Source organism: Rhizopus delemar, genomic scaffold (genome assembly GCF_000149305.1).
Source record: "Rhizopus delemar RA 99-880 supercont3.4 genomic scaffold, whole genome shotgun sequence".
In the NCBI taxonomy this organism is placed as follows: domain Eukaryota; kingdom Fungi; phylum Mucoromycota; class Mucoromycetes; order Mucorales; family Rhizopodaceae; genus Rhizopus; species Rhizopus delemar.
In genome coordinates this window covers 1946979-1966863 of record NW_027137830.1, presented here as the reverse complement: position 1 = coordinate 1966863, position 19885 = coordinate 1946979, and the positions used below count along the sequence as shown (strand labels likewise).

At 33.4% G+C, this 19885-nt stretch overlaps 7 protein-coding genes across 7 annotated transcripts; 3 read left to right on the top strand and 4 right to left on the bottom strand.

Moving 5' to 3' along the window:
* Nucleotides 1-569: 569 nt before the first annotated feature.
* On the top strand, nucleotides 570-1319 carry RO3G_06224 (uncharacterized protein; the record flags this gene model as incomplete). Its single annotated transcript, XM_067660814.1, has 2 exons — nucleotides 570-678; nucleotides 742-1319. The coding sequence occupies 2 exons, from the start codon at nucleotides 570-572 to the stop codon at nucleotides 1317-1319; spliced, it is 687 nt and encodes a 228-aa protein (XP_067516915.1).
* Nucleotides 1320-9164: 7845 nt separating this feature from the next.
* Nucleotides 9165-10007, top strand: RO3G_06223 (uncharacterized protein; the record flags this gene model as incomplete). The annotated part of the gene is made up of 1 exon (XM_067660813.1): nucleotides 9165-10007. The coding sequence occupies one exon, from the start codon at nucleotides 9165-9167 to the stop codon at nucleotides 10005-10007; it is 843 nt and encodes a 280-aa protein (XP_067516914.1).
* A 419-nt stretch (nucleotides 10008-10426) lies between these two features.
* On the top strand, nucleotides 10427-10552 carry RO3G_06222 (uncharacterized protein; the record flags this gene model as incomplete). Its single annotated transcript, XM_067660812.1, has 1 exon — nucleotides 10427-10552. The coding sequence occupies one exon, from the start codon at nucleotides 10427-10429 to the stop codon at nucleotides 10550-10552; it is 126 nt and encodes a 41-aa protein (XP_067516913.1).
* A 3688-nt stretch (nucleotides 10553-14240) lies between these two features.
* Nucleotides 14241-15337, bottom strand: RO3G_06221 (uncharacterized protein; the record flags this gene model as incomplete). The annotated part of the gene is made up of 3 exons (XM_067660811.1): nucleotides 14241-14867; nucleotides 15012-15156; nucleotides 15327-15337. 3 exons carry the CDS (start codon nucleotides 15335-15337, stop codon nucleotides 14241-14243), a joined length of 783 nt encoding a protein of 260 aa, XP_067516912.1.
* A 305-nt stretch (nucleotides 15338-15642) lies between these two features.
* On the bottom strand, nucleotides 15643-16751 carry RO3G_06220 (uncharacterized protein; the record flags this gene model as incomplete). The annotated part of the gene is made up of 6 exons (XM_067660810.1): nucleotides 15643-15945; nucleotides 15996-16091; nucleotides 16143-16210; nucleotides 16269-16409; nucleotides 16466-16550; nucleotides 16608-16751. 6 exons carry the CDS (start codon nucleotides 16749-16751, stop codon nucleotides 15643-15645), a joined length of 837 nt encoding a protein of 278 aa, XP_067516911.1.
* Nucleotides 16752-17660: 909 nt separating this feature from the next.
* Nucleotides 17661-18123, bottom strand: RO3G_06219 (uncharacterized protein; the record flags this gene model as incomplete). The annotated part of the gene is made up of 3 exons (XM_067660809.1): nucleotides 17661-17782; nucleotides 17847-18065; nucleotides 18120-18123. 3 exons carry the CDS (start codon nucleotides 18121-18123, stop codon nucleotides 17661-17663), a joined length of 345 nt encoding a protein of 114 aa, XP_067516910.1.
* Nucleotides 18124-19058: 935 nt separating this feature from the next.
* Nucleotides 19059-19464, bottom strand: RO3G_06218 (uncharacterized protein; the record flags this gene model as incomplete). The annotated part of the gene is made up of 4 exons (XM_067660808.1): nucleotides 19059-19100; nucleotides 19131-19220; nucleotides 19280-19384; nucleotides 19459-19464. The coding sequence occupies 4 exons, from the start codon at nucleotides 19462-19464 to the stop codon at nucleotides 19059-19061; spliced, it is 243 nt and encodes an 80-aa protein (XP_067516909.1).
* Nucleotides 19465-19885: the final 421 nt, after the last annotated feature.

Sequence of the window (19885 nt, the reverse complement as noted above, 5' to 3'; positions counted from 1 at the left end):
TAATATGAAACCTTGGGACTATTCTTTAACGAAACATTGCTGCATTTAGGTTGAAGAGGGCACTAATAACAATACCTCGACTTAGACAAATATGCATTTCTTTTTCGCCCTTTCTTTAATAAAATACCTTTTATGTATATTTTTTTTACCTTCATCTTATTAAATATCTCTGTTTTTTCTTATCCTAATGTAAGAACTTTCTAGTCTGTAACACAAGATTCACAAACTTGACAAATTTAGCCTAGTAAGAACCATCACTTTAAATCATAATGATCGTACCTATAAAGCTTATGATGTATGGCTTGTGTCAATAATAGTGTATTTTGTTTTCTAATTGCTTTGTATTTGTTGTGAAAGTGGGCTCATTAATCTTGTTTTTTTTTGTCAACAATCAAAGTTTACCTCCTTTAACATGCACTCGGTGTTATTTACGTTTATGGACCTAACAGACTCCGCGAATGAGATCATTTTTAGGCGCGTATCTAGGATCTGATGTGCCTATAAATAACCCTTTTTACTAGATTTTTTTTTTTCGCCATCTTTTTCTCTATTTTCTCAAACAATAAAATATGAAGGTCTCATTTGTTGGTTTATTCGCTCTTGCTTTTGGTTTGCAATCTGTTGCTGCTGCTTCATGTAACTGTGATCCTTCTGACACTGATTGTTTGTCATCTTGTGGTAAATATTGGGGTTTAGAGCAGTTTCCACATTAAAATATTGATCCTTACGCTCTTTTACTAGTCCAAAACACTAACAGTTGTATCGATCAATGTGATGGTGATACTACTTGTTATCAAAACTGTATTGGTGGTTGGCCTGGCGTAAGCGAATCTGCTGATTCTTCTGCAACTGCCAGTAGCACTACCAACGGAGTTACTGCTACTGCCACATCTTCATCTGCAGACACTACTACTTCAGGTCCTATTGGCCCCTTGACACCTAATGTTCCCACATCTAGCAGTACTGAACTTACTTCTCCCACTGAATCTGCCTCATCCACATCTTCCGAACTTTCTTCTCCTTCAGTTGTCACATCTGCTGTAGCTTCGGCATCTTCTGAGACCCCAGCTGTCTCATCTGATGTTTCTTCTGCTGCTACGTCCGCTGCTTCTGTTGTTTCTGCTGTTAGCTCCTCTGTCGCTGCCTCATTTAGCTCAGCCCAACCCTCTGCCGTTTCTTCAGCTGTACAATCTGCTTCCTCTAGTCTTGCCGTCTCAGCTACACCATCTGCCACTACTGCATCTAGTGCTGCTGGCTTGGTTCCTGCACTTAGCATTACATTATTCGCTATTGGTATTACACTTTTCGGATCTGCTTAAATATACAAATACTTCATTATTTTTTACCATTTACTATGTTTTACTCTTGTACAATAAATAATTAAATTTCACTAAAGAATATCGAAATGAGAAGAAATCTTCGAAAGTGCTTGGTATAACAATTTAAATTACCAAGTTCCTATAAGATCCAATTGCTTAATTGTGTACCTTTTATTCTCGTATTATCTTTTAGATCCGTATTTAATGCAAACCAGTTTCTAAAGTCTTTAAAGCTTAAAACATGCATGAAAAGTGTAAATTTTTAAGCAAGCTCTACTGTCGAGAATTTTATGTAAAAGAGCTGCTATGTTTATGTGCCCTTACGATCTTGCATTTATAAGCTTATAAATAATCGCTTATACTTGTTCTCTCTCAATCACACTGTTTTTAGCGAACTTTGATGAACTAAGCCTGCTTTATTTAATACACTACAAAAGAAAATAAAAAATGTTTTTAAAAAGATCGTATGCAAATTTTGTTAATAAAATCTCTACATCTACATAACTCAATATCGAATCCTACTAGTTCTTTTTTCATGTAAAGTTACACGAGAAGAGTAACAAATGTGTTGTTGTACAGAAATAAACAGTATTGACTTGAAAAAAAAAGTGCTCATGATGTTGATCTAGTCACACCAAATTCTTTGTTTTGAAAATCATGTTGTATTTTATTTTACAAGAAACAGGATCACTTTACAAATAATTTGCTATGATCCTATGCAAGGATTTGATAACAAATGTTCCTAGCTTTTACATGGTACTAAAATGATCCATACTAAATCATACAAGCTAAACATAATAAGCTCGAAAATCTCGGATATCCGGGTTAGAAGCTTCTTCTTATTCACTATTACAAATACATATATATAAAATAAAGCTACTATTAGCTTTCCATGCAATAACTGTATGTTTGCCTACATTGCAATTGTGCAACTTATAAGTCATAGATTTTAAATATCGAAAGAACTATAACTACCGATTGTTTTTATAGATATAACTTTTCTTTTTCTGTTCTGTAGGATAATAAATAATAAAGAAAGCTATAATGTTATATTCTGTTAGCCAACTTACATCATCCTTAATTAAATTCTATAAAATAGTAGTACCTTATATCATATGACTTCTATGGAATGATGTGCCTCGAAATAGTGTAATGCTTTTTACACAGAGACAATATTGTTACACTTGGTCTTACAACTCCATCACACTCTTGTTAAAGCGCTTATTTTATTAAAGTTATTACAAACATCAAACTTTAAAGACTAAAATCACTATAGCTTTAAGCTATAGAGCTATACAGTTCTTCTGCACATATATATATCTTGCAAAAGTTATCGAACAACAAAACGATGTTAATCAAAGTCAAAGTTTGTATCACATAAAGAACATCAAGGTTTTCGTCATAATGAAAGAGTTTGTATTCAATATTGGTCAGCTCAGGCTGCTGCTATGCCGATGAAAAGCACTGAAGCCATTGTGTTGGTTATTCTTTATTGTTCATTGCTACTTTTCCCTTTTATTGTTCTCTGTAGAAAGCTAGAGCTTTGAATGATTTTTAGAACCTGTCGGGATACCCAGTCCAAGTTAGATGAGAATTTTCATCTGATCTACACGCTAGCAGACATGGTCTAGCCATATATACTGTGTAACTCTATTTACATCTCAAAACGAAAGAATCTCTTCGTTATGAGTCCTGCTTATAAGAAAATATCAATACCAGATTCATGTACTCATACAATAATATTTCCACTTTTTATATTCTAAGTTAACTATATGATCCGATTGAGGTTTTCCAGCTGACGTGTTACACGGCTTCTGTTCCGGACACAGGTATGGCAAGCTCCCGAATTCAAAAAATGTAACCTTTTTTTTTTTCTGTTTATTTTTATGGACAAAAAATGTAACTTTTTAGTATAGTAATCGGGAATAGAATTTGGACTTTTTATAAAAGTGTTGAGACTCTACTCAAAGTACACTGAGAAAAATTTGAAAATCATTTGGGATTGATTTGTAATTGTATGAGATGATATTTCAGATAACTGGGACTAGTTTTTGTCTTTGGAAAAAAATTGTGAGTGCATGAGACATATTTATAGTTCAGATAAGACATGTTTGTAGCTCATAAGGGACATATGGATAGGAAAAGAAACAAGCAAGAGAATTACATGAAGCTTTATGTTGTTAGTCTTTAATTAGCTCAAGTTAAACTGGTTGTAGCTGAAAAACTTGACATAGACAGCAGCATCATACCATCTAAGTCCTCATTTTCTTCTTTCAAAATGTATAACCATTTCGTTCACTATTACGGCTCCAACCATCCTGAAGATCATGATGCTCCTGGGCATATGTATATGACACAATAAAATGATGAAACCATAGCTTGCCTTATGGCTCTCGACGAAACGAATATCAACACTGATCCAAATCACGGCACAAAAAGTCATGCAAACGACAGGGAGAAGGAAAAATAAGCAAGCTCCTTCAAGTAGATAGTATGACAACTACTATTTAGAGCAGATCGGTCTTTTTATTGCCTCAATCCAAGAGTAGCGTCTGAAGGCTTCAACTGCAGCGAAAAAGGCAGGTATCGCTCGCAGTACTGCTTACAGAATAGTGAAAGAATGAAATAAAAGTGGAAGCACAGTGTTGCACAGTGAAAAGACTACTGAAACGAAAGAAAACAACAGTAGTCTCAATAAAGAACATTCAAAGCCTATTATCAAAGTCTTAGACAATAACCCAATAGCATAAAGCAACATATCACTCAGAGAATAAGAACTAATAACAAGGTGACATGAAAATCAAAGCAAGCTATAGAATTTATCACGCTAATCTTTATACGATCATATAATCTGAGGTTCTTATGTCTAGTATTTGATTGTGTACTGATATCTTTCTTTCGAACTACTGTTTCATTTTTCATTCTCGCATCTCTCTCTTTCTCAGAAAACATCTTCCTATGTACTCCTTTGTGTTTTAGACCCAAATTGATGACACCTTACTGTATTCTATAATCATACACGGATAAAGGTGTATATTTAAGCTATTTAATAACGAAGTTTCTGTTTATAAAAGTCATTTTATGTTATTGGCGTTTTCAAAATAAGCATTTGAATTTTAGATGGTTATTATTTATATTTAAATGTATTTGTTTAATAAGTGCTACCTGGACGAGCTTTTTAAATGCTCATTATTGAAGCTTTTTGGATGATTATCACAGCTTAACCGAAATGTTTTTAGACAAATCATGCCCGAAAGAAAAACTGTTTGGCTACCGCCTTCGCTCTCTACAGCTGTTCTATTTTGTTCATTCTCTTTCTCTAGCAACAAAAAGATTTTTATTGTCTTCTCGAGATAGCTCTATACAATTCAGTTATACTTATTACCATATCTTTTATCTCAAGATAGTAAAACTTATATCATACTTTGATATCCAAGAAAAAATTGATAAGAGATAACAAAGAATTACCATTGACTTCAAACTCTTCACTTAAGCTTACCTTTGTCTCTCGGACGAAATGATAATAATTACTGCTCTTCGCATACTTCATTGTCTAGAGGATATTGCAACAGTCTAGCTTCTATAAAAATAAGAATCTTTAAGTTTGTATGCATATGATTACTACTTGACTGAAGTAGATACAATTTTGCTTTTTAAATTGCTTTCCTTTGGTGAGCTCGAACTTTTTGGCGACCGTTTTCAGAATTGCCAAAAGAGCGATCATCCCTTTCGATTTATCAAAGGCGATTTTAGTATTGTCATCGTTTTTGAAATATCCTGATTCTTCATTAAATTCTACAAGTTTTAAAGACTTTGAAATAGGACATAATGACTTTTTTTTTGCAAACCGGCATATAAAGTCATGGCCCTTCACCCAAGAAGTTTAAATATATCTCACTTTTCAGCAGACATTATGATTTCTTTTGAGCGCCTGTCTTCTCTTCTGCCCCTTTGAAAAATCTTGTAGCTCCCTTTCTCCTTTTTACAGCAAATCAAGCAGTAAAATGAGCAGCATGTGCATTAACGAAATTAAATACACTTACTGTGAGCAAGTTTTTTATGATAAAATTGTGGTTCATCTTCAGTTTAACCGTGAAGTTTCATCTTTGTTTTGATAACAAAGCATAGTTAATAACACGTCAATTGAGGTCTTTCTGGACCTTACAAAGGGTTAAAAAGACGCTTCTGATAATAATTTTCTAGTTAAAAAGGTAATAATTGATTGCAGCCAGATTGAAGTATTCGCTATTCACAAAGTTTTTGATAAATTAATCAATGTAGTATTGAACCATTGAAATGTGAAGAGAGCATTGGAAAACACATAAGATCAGGTATTAAAGCTGTTAATTCTGCCATGGAGACTGTGCAAGTATACACTACAACTAAGGCATTTTTAAATATAATGATTTGTATTGTCAGTTTTGAATCTTTTAAAGAAATATTCCTCTTCTTTTTCAGATTTAATATGAACAAAAGACGAAGATGGAATCATCCTTGAAGAAAATATACGCTTTTGTTACAAATAACTATATTAAGTCATATCATAATCAGTTAAAATCATATTAATTTGCTAGCATTAGAAACACTCATATGGATAGAATGATCTGTGTTCTTTCACATGTTGTATCATTGGCTATCAACAAGATGCTATACATGTTTAATTTAGTATAAAAAAGAATATTTTATTAAGAAAAGAAAGAGATAGGTGATGTTGATGCTGAAAAATCGATTTACGTAGTCATAAAATATGTAAATGGTGTAAGTTGTTTAGTTTTTTAAGGAGACATAACTTGAGTGTTGTTGTTATCAAAGGTGAAGATAAAATAAAGGCTACGAATTTCACTTCATATTAGTAATGTATACATATAGAAGCGATATTGGCGAAGTAAAATACCACACGAACTTGTTGTGCACTGATGGCGAGAGCGCTTATATCTGTGAATATATGTATGAAATTGCAAAAAAAAAAAGTCCAGGTACTATGTGCTTTTAGCGATGCAAGCAGAAAAAGAAAGTCGAAAATGAAGAAAAGGGTGATACTTCTATGTAAGGTACCACTGAATATATAGAAGATGAATTACATTTCTTTGTTGATAAAGGAAAAACACCCGAGAAAATCTTTAAAATATCCAGGCAGTTCATGCTGCTCTTAAACTCCATCAAAGCACATACATCTCCTTTACTTCTAAATATCTTAAATTTACCAAAGTCATCACTCTCAAATTATGTGAGCCTTTGTTTATCGTTATAAGCACTACTATTAGTATACTATCAGCTTAATAACACTGATATCATCAGATACTACATGACGATAAAGATTGATCATGAAATGTAAGCATGTGAAACGTTTCTTTTCTATTAATAAATTAATATACCTTTATGGACAGCAAATCCAAATAAAACTCTAGTTGCTGATGAAATTACTCATCCATAACAAACTGCCACACAGTAGCCACCGAGTTGAATTATACAATAACAGGTGTACTCGTATCCAATTACTGGCAAATGATTAGGTGCCATGTTCATTTTGTTAAATAAAAAAAATATAAAACGAAAGTTTAACGTTGTGTATTGTTTAATTTAACAGGAAATTTGAAATAATAAAATGCTATACATACGAACAACCTATTATAGAAATCTTGAGCTGGCTATGTTGACGTTATCATATATGCTTTATAACAGACATCTCGGCGGGAGAACCATCGTCAGGGCTTTTTTTTTTTTTTTTTTTTTTTTTTTTTTTTTTGCAATTAACTTAAGAGTATTTTGAACCAGCATATTCATTCAGACAGCGTAGGGATGATTTCATGGTCTGTGGTGAAAAACAAATAACGACGCCCGACTTGAGGCAATCGCAATTAGTTTAGCCATGACAATCAATATCAAATTCGGCGAAAAGAGGACAAAAGATGTGATATTTGCAACCCTATGGTATCGACTACTTTTAACTTGATTGAATTTTGCAATTCAATGACCCATCGAAAAAAAAAGTTCCTTCTCTGAAAGGAAATTTAGAACCCTAACAAAACATATCTTTTAAAATGGCAATAAAAGGCAAAGAAGGAGGAAAGCAAGTTATGACACCATATTATTGATGCAGAAAGCCTTTTGTTGGATTTGCATAGAATTCTAGAGTATATGCAATGATAAAAGTCTTTGTTATACGCCTAAATAAAACAAGTCGTATAGTATTCGACGGCTAAACATTAACAAAGAAAGGCGTTATGACATACCAAACTTTTTTGGGGGATATATTTACCATCAAGCTGAACCAAAAGTATCAGTACTACCTATCAGTAGCGTGTCAGTCTTGTAATGCTGGTCATTTACACTAAAATTCATTATTTTCCCTATTTCATATAATAAGTAAAATTAAAATTGTTTCCCAAACTGTTATCAGTGAAGACATGTTTAAGCCAACAGACACTTCATATTACAAAAGAATGATATAAAATGATATTTAATCATTTTTTTGATTTAGTCAAAGCTGAAGGGAAGGACAATGGTCATAGATATGCGTTTTGTATCTGATTTTCTCTTTATCAAACCAAAAGTATGCTTTTAAACTTTCAACCATTTTCTATCATGCGAATATATATTAGTTTTCCTACAAAAAGTCAAGGTTCCATCAAACATTACTCAAGCCAAGCACTATCTACTTTTCTTTATCTTACTAAATAAAGCTAATAGTGCATCAAATGTTGGTAAATAGATGTATGAATGAACAACTTTAAGGAATAAATTAAAGAGAATTTCTTTATTAAATATGTTATTTTTTTTGTCTGACGTATGAAATATTAAGTGTTTGTTAATAAAGACTAAATTCATTATTGTTATTATCGTGCAGTTTCCAAAGGAAGGCTCGTAATATTTTTGTAAAATGCTGAGATTAAATTGTCAATCAATTTAAAGGCTTTGGATACTTGGTACACAAAAAAATTTTTTTTTGGGCTACTGGGATCTACAACTAGCACCAAAGCTTAAAATAGGTCCTTGATATGATGTATACTTTGACATAATTCATTCATAACAAAACCACCTTTCATGTTATTTGTGGAGTGAACAGTGGACAATAAAAAAAAAACTAAAAAATGTAACACCCTTTCATTTCCCTGCACAATATAAATATAGTTACTCAAATTAACTATGGATTCAAGCAGCACACAAAAAAAAAAAATTCCAGCCAAAACATTGTCTAGACACACAGTGGCCACAATTTTACTATTTTGTTTTATTGAAAAAAAAAAGTACAAAATATATCAGTAATATATTACACAAATAAATAACTTCCTTTGCCCACACTTTCTTTTCTTTGTTAATAACTGTTGATTACTTTGCGTATGTGTGCATCAAACAAAGAAATTCTTTATTAAAATCGGAGATAACCAGCCTCATCATACAATTGGTACAACCATCTCATTACAGAAAATACGGAAACCACTAATGAAAGTCCGGGTACCAAGTCTATTTATTTTTATCAAAAGCCAAGATCACCTAAAACATGGGACTTTGATATAGTTCACATCATGTTGACCTTTTGTTTAATCTTCAAGAGAATGGGGGAGACGATCTCCTATTTTAATCAGAAGAAAAAAAAAAGAAAGTAAACGTACACTGAGATTTAAAATATGAGACTTGTTGGCTTTATTCATTTTTTTTTGGTTAATTTATAAACACAAAAAGGAAATGTTATCTTTACAAGCATAAACCAGTTTGGTTGTCTTTTGTTCTCCTCCTTCTTTTTCTAGCTATTTTAATTTAAACTCAGTTAATGAGCTGCTTCTATAAATGACTGCTCCAGTCTTTTATTTCTCTTTTTCTTTTTACTGTAAATAACTTTTTATAATGAAAATCATTCTTTATATTTTGTTATTACTTATATCTACTACCATTGCTTTACCTGTTGGAACTTCAACATCTATTACTGCCGAAGAAGAAGACCTAAGCTTATCTGAAATAGAAGAAAGCTTTGGTGTTCAAGTGGATAGAATAGCACAACTAATAGCGACTCATATCCAGTTTGATCATTTAGATGCGGTGATCAGCAACATTGATAAAGAGATCGCCACCCAATTTAGACACCACATTCAAATTAATGTTCAGCCCACGACACTAACTAAAGAAAGTAATCAATTTACACTTCAAAAACAGTTACCAACACTTGACGTGATGGACCTTGAGATACTTAAATCACAAATGTCCGCAGCTATACAAGCTCATACAGAAGGGAACTTACCAATCACATGGGATAAATTTGCTGACAAGTTGAGCCGCCAAGCCATTGAAACATACATTCGTCAATTAATTACAGAAACCTGTCCAAGCGATGACGATCTCATTTCATCTCAGTGTTTGACTGATAATGCTGTCAATCTAGCTAAAAAATTAGACGATTATATTTTCACAAGTTTGGCAGATGCATTTGAAGCGCTCGATCAACACGCACTACCTGACTTATTGCAACACACCGCAGAAGACTTGAAAGGTATTCTCAACTATTTTAATCTCGCTTTCTTATCAAGTGAAAATCGACAATTTGTACTTGAAGTGATACCTTGGAATGACGATAACCATGATTTTAAATCAAAGTTATTAGACATAGCCTTACACCCTTCAAATGACATGCTGGAAGATAAAAACCATTCAACTTCCTTTTTTATTGAATTTGCTGCAATGGCAAGGGTCTAAAAAAAGTATAAATATTATCTTCCTTCTATTTATTACCTCCCTATTTATATATATAATTTAACACTTTTTGTACATAAAAACAATAAATATTCCAAAAGAATTCTATTCTTATATTTAAAGCCTGTATTTACAGTATTATCCTTTTATCCTTTACTACCTATCCAGAAACATACCTTCTTTCTAGACGTCTGAATACACTTATACTACATACATCAGTCAAAAATTACCGAGAAATTTATAAAATCAATAGTTATTTCAGAAAGTCAAGTCACGGTTTTAAATTGGTCGTCTTCTAAAAATCTGTGTGTCTAAAAATATTGATGATCGAGAAATGAAGTCGAGTTTCATGAATTTCATTTATATTTGTATAAATGAAGCGTTAGTATCTTGCTCCTTTTTCCTGTTTACAGATATTCAAAATGAGTATGCAATCTCTTTACGAAGATGGTCAAGGACACACAGTTGATGAGCACAAAGTTGAGCTAGTGGATCTTGTTGTTGATAAAGAGCTGTTCACTATTGAAACAGTAAGTTCTCGTACCTAATTCCTAAAGAATAAGTATCCAAAAAGGCCTTCTAATCCTGCGATGTGTCCAATCCTAGATGAAAGGACCAATGATGTTGCCATAGAGTTATCCAATAAGCGATGCCATGCAGTTTACTTGATGAGGAGAAAACTATTTTTTTTTTAGTAAAAGCCTGAGTGCTTCTGCTGCTGTTGCGAGATAATTAGATATTCATATCCGTGCAGTCTCGAGACGGATAAAACGATTTTTACGATGTTCCTGAAGGTATTTTGGAGAAGAAGAAAAGATCAGGTCGTCTTCGTATTCTTGGGGAAGAACATAAACAATTTCTTTTGGATTACATTAAAGAGAAACCTTCTGCTGTTTTAACTGATAGAAAACCCAATGCAAAACTTTGTAGACCTTAAATTTTCTCGTAGTACTATCTATGGCCTTTTGACAACTCACTGTGATCAATCCAGTAAGCAGACATAGTTCCAGCCTGTGGAAAGAAACAGCGAGGAAACAACTCAGCGAAGGTGCGACTGGGTCCAAAAGTGGCAGCAAACTGACTTGGACTTTACAACAAACCGTATCTTTCTTGATAAGTCAGCCTTCATATTAATTTAAAACGTAGTAAGGCTTGGTCAAAGAAGGGAACTTCTGCAATTGTTACGGTATCTACAACTAAAGCGAACACAACATCGATTTTAGATGCAATATCCGCCACTGGCTTAATTGATATTAAATTGAGAGCCCCGAAGCGTATCAAAATGAGAAAGCTTGGACATGCGACTGATGCCTATAGCACACGAACAATGACAGAATATTATCCAAGGTTTTTAATGGCTATTCTTGACGAAATGGGCAAGTATTTCGAAATGAAAGGAGATTGCCTTATGGATTATGCTCATACCCATAGCTCAATGGATATAAGAAAGTATGTCCACTCTCGAGGATATCAATGTGTATATCTTACTCTATATTTTCCTGAGCTGAATCCAATTGGGCAGTTTTGCTCTGTTGACAAGGATAAAGTTAAACGAAATAAGTTTCTGGAAAAAGAATCGCTAATGACCAGAATTAGTGAGGCATGCGATGTTTTATATTTAAGTGAATTTAAATATATTGTTTCTTATTCTACTAAATGTTTCGGCGAATGTCTTTACAAAGAAAGGTTATACTCTATGTCAACTCCAGGAAACAATTCCATCGGCTCACTCTTCTGACTATTCCTCTCTATTTTTTGTTATTATTGTTTTTTTTTCCTTTGTACTCTTTTTCTTCTTCCCCTTATACTCTCATTCTCCTTTACTTTTTGGAATGACTGTATGCAGTGATTTCCATTTGCTATTACGGACATTTGATTGACTGTTATGCGCTCTCAATTTTATACCTAGCATTAAGATATTTTTTGCTGACTCCCAGAATATTCTTGTGATGAGGTGCATCAATTCCAATGCCTGTATTCTTGAATGTATTTCGTTTCTATACAAGGTGTTCTTAGCAACCTTGTTATGGCTTAATCCGATATGATCTTTTTTTATATTTAATTTGAACACCTCTCTCCAAAACGCAGAACTAAATAAGATAATTCCATCTAACAATGAGGTTGTTTTTGCTTAAAGGTTCATGTTTGGCTGAGAACGTTTTGCTCATGCCCTTTTTTTTTTTTTTTTTTTTTTTTTTTTTTTTTTTTTTTCGCTTTTTTTAAGCTGTGATAAGTTTTTCCATAATGAATACATTTTTATTCATCCTTAACTGATGACACACACACCCTAATCTGTTTGTTCTTTTCGTAGCGTTAACTGTATATAAGCATTCACGTTAAATTATTCAGAGTGTAGTGGCTCAAGTGGGATTTCTGTGAGGATAATCTGTTTGAAAATTATTATTGTTCAAGGTTTATTATTTAATTTGTACTACTTGGTACGTCCGTTTTGCTATTGTTAATAATATCAAAAATAGGTTCAATCTTCCAGTTCTCTAAATCTAAGTTCTCATTTACTTTTACAAACATTTGCAATTAGGACATTTATGCGAATATATACGGCAAATAACAATACGTGTGTACTTATCATGGCTTTTCAACAAAGATTGGCTTCCCGTGTTGATTCATGCCTCTATACTTCTTTGTTTAGACTAGTTATGAATCCATTTAGAATAAAGAAGGGCATGGTCGTTTGATCGGTTCAACTCTTCTATTGCAAAAGGCTGGAGGAGAATAGCTTACTCACGTATTTTTATGACTTACTTGTTTTAACAACTTTGTTCCTATCTATAAGGTAATAGGATTTGTGATTTGCGTTAGAACATCCTCCATAGGTTAAAAATCTTTATTCCTTGTTCTTTATAAACATTTTCCTGCTAATCTTTATAAAAGAAAGTATTTGTCATTGCGAAATATTGAAACAAAAGTGAAAAAATTGACCCGTTTTAAAATCTTAAATGTGTATCATTTTTCTGGCCATTTTGATTTAACCCATTGTGATCTTTCCTTTACTCGAAAGGACAAATTTTCTTGGCATAAATGGACAAATAAATATTACTCTGGGACAATTATTGTTGGGTTGGTACCATTAATTTTCACATAGTAACAATATTCACGCTTCTCACTGTATTTGTAGCATGAATAGAATACCAAGAAATATAAATAAAGGAATCACTTGGGAATGTTAAAATCTAAAAGGAAATGTTAAGACGTCATTTAATAAAATAAAAGAGAAAAACAGCTTTTAAACAAAAAGTATTTTAAAATAGTGCTATAATCGATTAAAAAAATTCTCGTTTAATATATGGTTATTTTTCATTTGAGAATGGAATAATGCAGGGGAGCAGGCGGCGAACCACCCACTCCCCCTAAGCAAAAATTGTGGCCTCGAGACATCCGAAGATGTTCGCAGCAAGGCTAGCCGTCGCTGTGCAATGACAACCGGCCCTGCTGTGCATCCAGGGTTCTTGAGTCCAGATGCACGACCCAGGTAAGTATGAAGAGCAAGAGATTGCAATTTCACTGCCTTTTTATAGTTTTTTGGTTGTGACTGCTCACAAAAATTTTTTGAATTTATTAGGACTTGATTTTTCAAACGTCATTTGAAAACCAACTAGAACGAAATTCCCGGATAATTATTGATTCAAATTAAGGAGAGCTGCATGACACAAAGCTTTGTAAAAAAAATGTTGAGAAATGAAAACATTGAATACTTGTGGACATAAATTGACAAGAGTAGCTTTTTTTCTGAACATCCCAAGGGTCTCCTTTAAAAAAGCTCTTGCTTTAATTAAAAACCAACGGTATAGGATGAGTTGGACATCAGTCCATGGTATCTGACAAATCTCTTTTTTACAACATAATTCCCTCCTAATACTATTCAAGTATTTTAAATATGTATAAATCGGTTAATTCACAAAAAGAAAGCTCAAATGTATAAACTAATAATGCTGCTTTCATAATAAACAGGCTTTGTTTTTAATTCCTTCTTTATTGTTTGTTACGAGTGAATAAGAATGTATTTGAATAATAGATTCATTTTTCCTTTGATAATCTAAAAAGCGACTGTTTCAACCATTCATAAAAACAGCCTTAATATTAATAAATTATTAAAAGTACAAATCAATCAAAATCAATATCCAAACATTTTCTGCTTGGCTTAGAAGCAATTTTTTAAGTTCAAATGCAGCTTGTAAAGATATGCAGGTTTTTTTTATTTAAACACATCTTTTTAATTTAGTTCATGGCTTGAACCAAGTTGTTGATGAATTGTTCACGGTTACCAGCATCACCACCTTCGATGAAGTGACGGAACTTACGTTGCTTCCACATGTTGTTGGGGTTGGAGAGCTTGAAGGGCCAGAGGAAGTTGTTGGCCTCCTTGAAATGGGGACCAACAGTGGCAATTTCGTGGATGAGATCTTCAATACAGATGATACCATACTTGCCGAGAGCTTGTTCAATGACAGCGTTGTCGTGGATGGGGATACGTTGCTTGCTGACCTTGGCATATCCACGCTTGTAGATCAATTCACGGATGGTCTTCAAGTTGGGAGTACCGTAAGTAACGTAAGGTTGAACCAATTGGAGCATTTCAGAGGTAGCCTTGTTCAAACGGACAAAGACACCGTTGTTGATTTGCAAAAGACGCAAGAGTTGGAGAACCTTACGGGGCTTGGGAGCAATGTTGTTGATACCACGGATACGGACAACAAAGACCAACTTTTCTTGAGCGGGAACATAGTAGTTACCGTTGGACTTGGCTTGACGACGGAGAGTAATTTCCTTACGTTCGGCAGCCTTGTATTCAGCGTGGTACTTGGCAGCACGCTTGAAGAGTTCACGTCTCTTGACGAGCTTAGCCTGTGAAGACATTGGTTAGTGTTTGAAAAAAAAAAAAAAAGGTGTGTCTATTCGAGTTTCAGTCCCGAAAGATGGTTAACAAAGGAGACAGCATTGTCGTGCAAGACTAGTCCCAGTGGGTAATTCCCAATTGTCATCATTCACTCTATAAGCACACATTATAATATCAATACTTGCCTTGCGAGCAGCAACCTTGTCGGCAGCAGCGACTTCAGCAGCCTTGGCGTTAGCCTTGTTCTTCTTCAAGAGGGTTTCGGGAACGAGAACATCGTTGGCAGTGGGGACGTTGCTACAAAAAACATTAGTTCAATCGTTTACGGCAATTGTATGTCTAAGCCACCACATGTGAATGCAATCAAATTTGTTTTTGTTGACAATTAACACACGTTCATATATACAGTATTTGTATATATTTGCAGCGACTTTGACATGTTCCTGGCTTTAGTGAGAAACACTTACTAAGCAACCATATTGGTACTGTCTGAACTAATGGAGAAAGAGAAAGGGTTGCCACCGAAAAAAAATTTTGTATTTTCACTGTTAGGCCACCTCCGACAAAATAAAAACCCGACCGGAGTGATAAAATTTAGAGGTGAAGAGATTATTCTATTTTACACTGAAGATTTTGGACGAACACTGCATAGAAAAAACTTATTTGTTATTAAAGATAATGGGGTTAGGGGAGAAAGGGGAAACGGGGAGAAGGGGAACATATGATAGGATAAGACATGTAGAGTATTCATAAAAAGATAGAATAATAAAAATGAGGAAATATTTATACTAAACAGGTAGATACAGTTTTTGAGTGATTGGTAGTATTGGATAGGGTAATTGGTTGATCTGGTTGTTTACATGGAAAGCGATCGTTCTTTTTAATGAGAGAATGATATGTTTTTCTTCTTAATACTTTTGGCAATGATTTAAATACACTATAAAAGGGTGCTTTTTTCACTTTTGTAGGAGAAGACGTTTCATTAGGTGATGCTTCAATTAAGGTAGATGCAGAAAGTGAACGACGATACTTTGGTTTCGTATCTAAGTGAATACCCAATTCTTGTTCAATTGCTTTCACGGTATCCTATATAATGCGATTTAATATTGAGCTGATTAGTAAAACTTTTTTGTTACTTGTATACTATCCAATATGTCTTCAGATTTCATTTTTTGACGACAAGATGGTGTATTATCACTGTTAAAAGATGTAAAACTCTGCTCTACATTTCTCTATTATAAAGTATAACTAATAATTCTATATTCTGCTAATTAAGATCATACATCATAGACACTTTCCATCATACTCATATTATCGAATTCATCCATCAGGTCCTCCAAAGAATCATTCTCTACACCATTTGTGCTTTTAACAAAAATAATAATAATTAAATGATAAATATGTCTTACGAGATGCTTTGCCAGCAAAGTAGTGTAACTCTTGCTTAAGTCCAAATATGATATCATCTTTTTCATTCAACTTGTGTATATACTCCTCTTCAATTGCTATGATTTCATTCTCATACTGCGCCTGCATAGTTTCAATTTGCTCTATGTATTCGTATCAGAGAAAATAAAAGGTGTATTGTATCTATTTTTATATCTACCGCAGTAATAAGAGCTTGCAGATTCAGCTTCTAATGCTCTCGTTCTCCATTTATCAATTACTTCTTTCAAAGCAGATACTTCTGACTAGTAAATAATAATAATTAATATTCCTGCTGTATTTTATATGAAACACTTTATTACCTCCTTTATTAATAAAGCATTGACCAAGTTATCCTCATTATTTTGCTTCAAAGCAGAGTATTTACATGAATTAGCTATAACCATTTCATTTTGCTGCTCGAGACAAGGTTGTGAATTATTCTTTTCATATGATGAACACATCATATTGACCAAGTTGAATAATATTTGATTGACTTGGTGGAGTTTATAAACAAGTAATAGAAAAAGGGGAAGAGGGAATAGAAAGGCTCAAGAAAGATAAATTTTAAAGGAGAAAAAGAAAGAAATAATAAAAAAAAAAGCTCAAACTAATAAAGCAGATGGCATGCGCACGGGTCTTCAGGAGGGAAAATCTTTGATAGCTTCAATAAAAAATCACCTTTTTTTATTAATTACTTACACACGCTATTTGTTTTACAAAAAAAGAAACAAATTAATGCTTCTTAGTTGTTAACCTGTCTATACAAGCATAGATTTACTATAAAGCCCTTTTTATTAATCACATCTCTCTCTCTCTTTTTTTTTTTTTTTTTTTTTTTTTTTTTTTTTGCCACTTGATTCAAAATTTGGTCTTTTAGGAATATTCGGGATGCTGGGTCCCGTTTGCCCTGACTCTCGCTCTTTCTCTAACACCTTTCATTTTTTCATATATTTCAACAAAAGACGTGCTGTATCACTTTAATTAAATCAATAAACGTCAAGCATTAGTCATTTTGTTTAATTTATATCATAGAATTATTCAGTATTTTTTGTCTTCTTTATGAAATATGAAAAGAAACACAGTAATAGACATTACCAATATAAATACCATTCAGAAACAGCGATACGTTTCTTACTTTATATAGAAATTTTTCTTTTGTTTGAAGCAGTGCGTTTGAAAAAATTAATGATCACTTTGAGCGCATGATGCCTAATATTGCATCGTTTTCGCCCTGATCAGATCGGTAAAAAAATTGACTGGGAGCTAAAAACTCCTTTGGGGATCAAGAGTAAAAAAGATGGTAGGAAGAAAGAAGGGAACAAGTGAATGTTACTAGTGAGGGGAAGAGAATAGCCAATCGAGGAATCTTTGCCCTAGTTGGAATGGCGGTGACGGTTGATCCTTATCATGAAACAGGTAGTCAAGCTCATAAAATATAGTACAGATGACTGGCCATTAAATAAACCATGGAGAGACAGAGTGAGAGGAACATGGGCTATAGATTATAAGTTTCAAGAGAAAGTATAATTACATCACAGATACCAAGTTTATGTACTTACCTGAAGCATGTAGAAAAAAGATTTTAAGCTTCTTAAAAATTTCTTCAGAAGCATAAAAGAATTCGTCAGCTAACACCTTCAGCATTGCTAGACATCTAAAGGTTCCCTTATGATGGTCAAAATAAATTTTAACCATATCGGTGTTACCAAAGGAGCCTGATGTCCCCAAAAGCAATATTTCTAATTGCTTCAAATCATAGAGCTTAATGAGTCCATCGGCTTTATATTAAAATCTTTCGTCGCCTTGAATTTCTAATTCCTTTAATTGCTTACTCATAGAAACCAGGCAAGCTTCTCCAACTTTTAGTTCAGCACCAAATTGCTTCAACTTCGTTCCTTGTGTTACTGCTTCCAAAAAACCATGTAGGAAGAATGAGTTGAAAGTAGATTCTCCACCAGATATGTCTTGTTTTGTTGAATATATTCTAAGGCTTAAATAGATCATTAAGTAAGCTTACAAGCATACATAGCATTACTTACAAGGCGCGAAAAAGGTCTTGGAAGATTTCAGTATCATCTTGCTCATGGTTGCTTTCAAGAATAATATTAATTTGCTCTTTAAACGACACTAAGGCTAACTGTAAATACCGCTAGCATGAAAGCATAATTTTATCTGGCCACGCTTCTTTAACCTTACGCTGTCAATAACTTTGTTTATGTATTTAGTACATATTTCTGGGATTAGGAAATGTTGTTTTGTGTGAGTGCTGACATGTTCATGGTAAAGTTTTCTGGTATGATAGATGAGATGAGATATTTGCAGATAAAAATTGGGAAAATAAAAAGAAATAGTACTTGAAAAACTAGTGAATGAGTCTCTATGTAACCTCTTTATTAGATTTCAAGACGAGAGAGAACCCATTTAATCAAACTACGCCTTTATATAGGAAATAAAATTATTCAGGGACCGAAGTGAGTTCAAGGTCAATTTTAGTATTGAACTTGAACAATATAAATATTGTATATGGTTAATATTGTAAATGAGTCTTAGAGGATATGTAATAAGTAATATCATGTATTCGGTACTTGTTATTTCTTATATAAGGTTTGAGTAATCTCATAGGAATAATAAGTATTTGATGAGATAAATACAACATGAGATACACCTTGTCCACATCGAATAATATTATGTGATGTATTGCTAATAATTGAAAGGAAATTAATCTTAAGGCGGTTTCCAAGCATGGATTAATATAAGTGTGTTAATTAACTTTATCTGTAAGGATGGGAATTGCCCTTTTCTTCTTCCAAAAACTTTATCTACAAATTTAGAGGACCGCTAACCTCAGCATTGTCTTCATTCTTTTTCGTTTGGCCGACATCTTCCTCAACATTGCTTGCGTTAGCATCCTTGTCCTTGAGCTTTCTTGGACACTAAAATACAAATGATGAATTTGGGGTGTACACTATTCACAAAGAGTCTTGATACCTACGTTGAACCCGCTTCCATTAACGGTATCTCCAATAACAACATTGCCAGTTGTCTTGATAAACGTTTTTTTGGTTGTATTTCGCTCTTCGTCTCTTGAAGACTTCTTCTGTTAGTCTTACTTTCAATTCTGGATTGCTTAACTAAACACGTAAAAAGTAAGATGCCACTTTGCAGTTATACAAGCATATGTTAATACTTATAGTGCTTTTTGAAGATAAGGCCCTTGCATAAGCAGCTATTCCGTTTGTAATGTCATTTCTGTTTGCGATCCAGTCAAGATCATTACAATAGTTTGTCCTGATTATTTTAAATTTCTTTTCTTTATTTATTTTAGAATGTGTCAATTGTAAATAATCCTCAAAGGTCCACTGATCAGCTGGATGATCACTGAAAAACTTTTTTGATCCCTCAGGGGCATTTGGTATTTTATAGTTTACGCGTTCGTTGGTAGTGACATATTGAATGTGATACTAGATGATAAAAAAAAGAGCGGGGTGCTGAATCGGCAATACGAATCCACTTATTTCCTGCTCCTGTCGCCGAAGAATGAATGTTAAGGTGCGCAAACACTTTATAGTTCGGGTGTTGTCATAACGCTTGAGGCTAT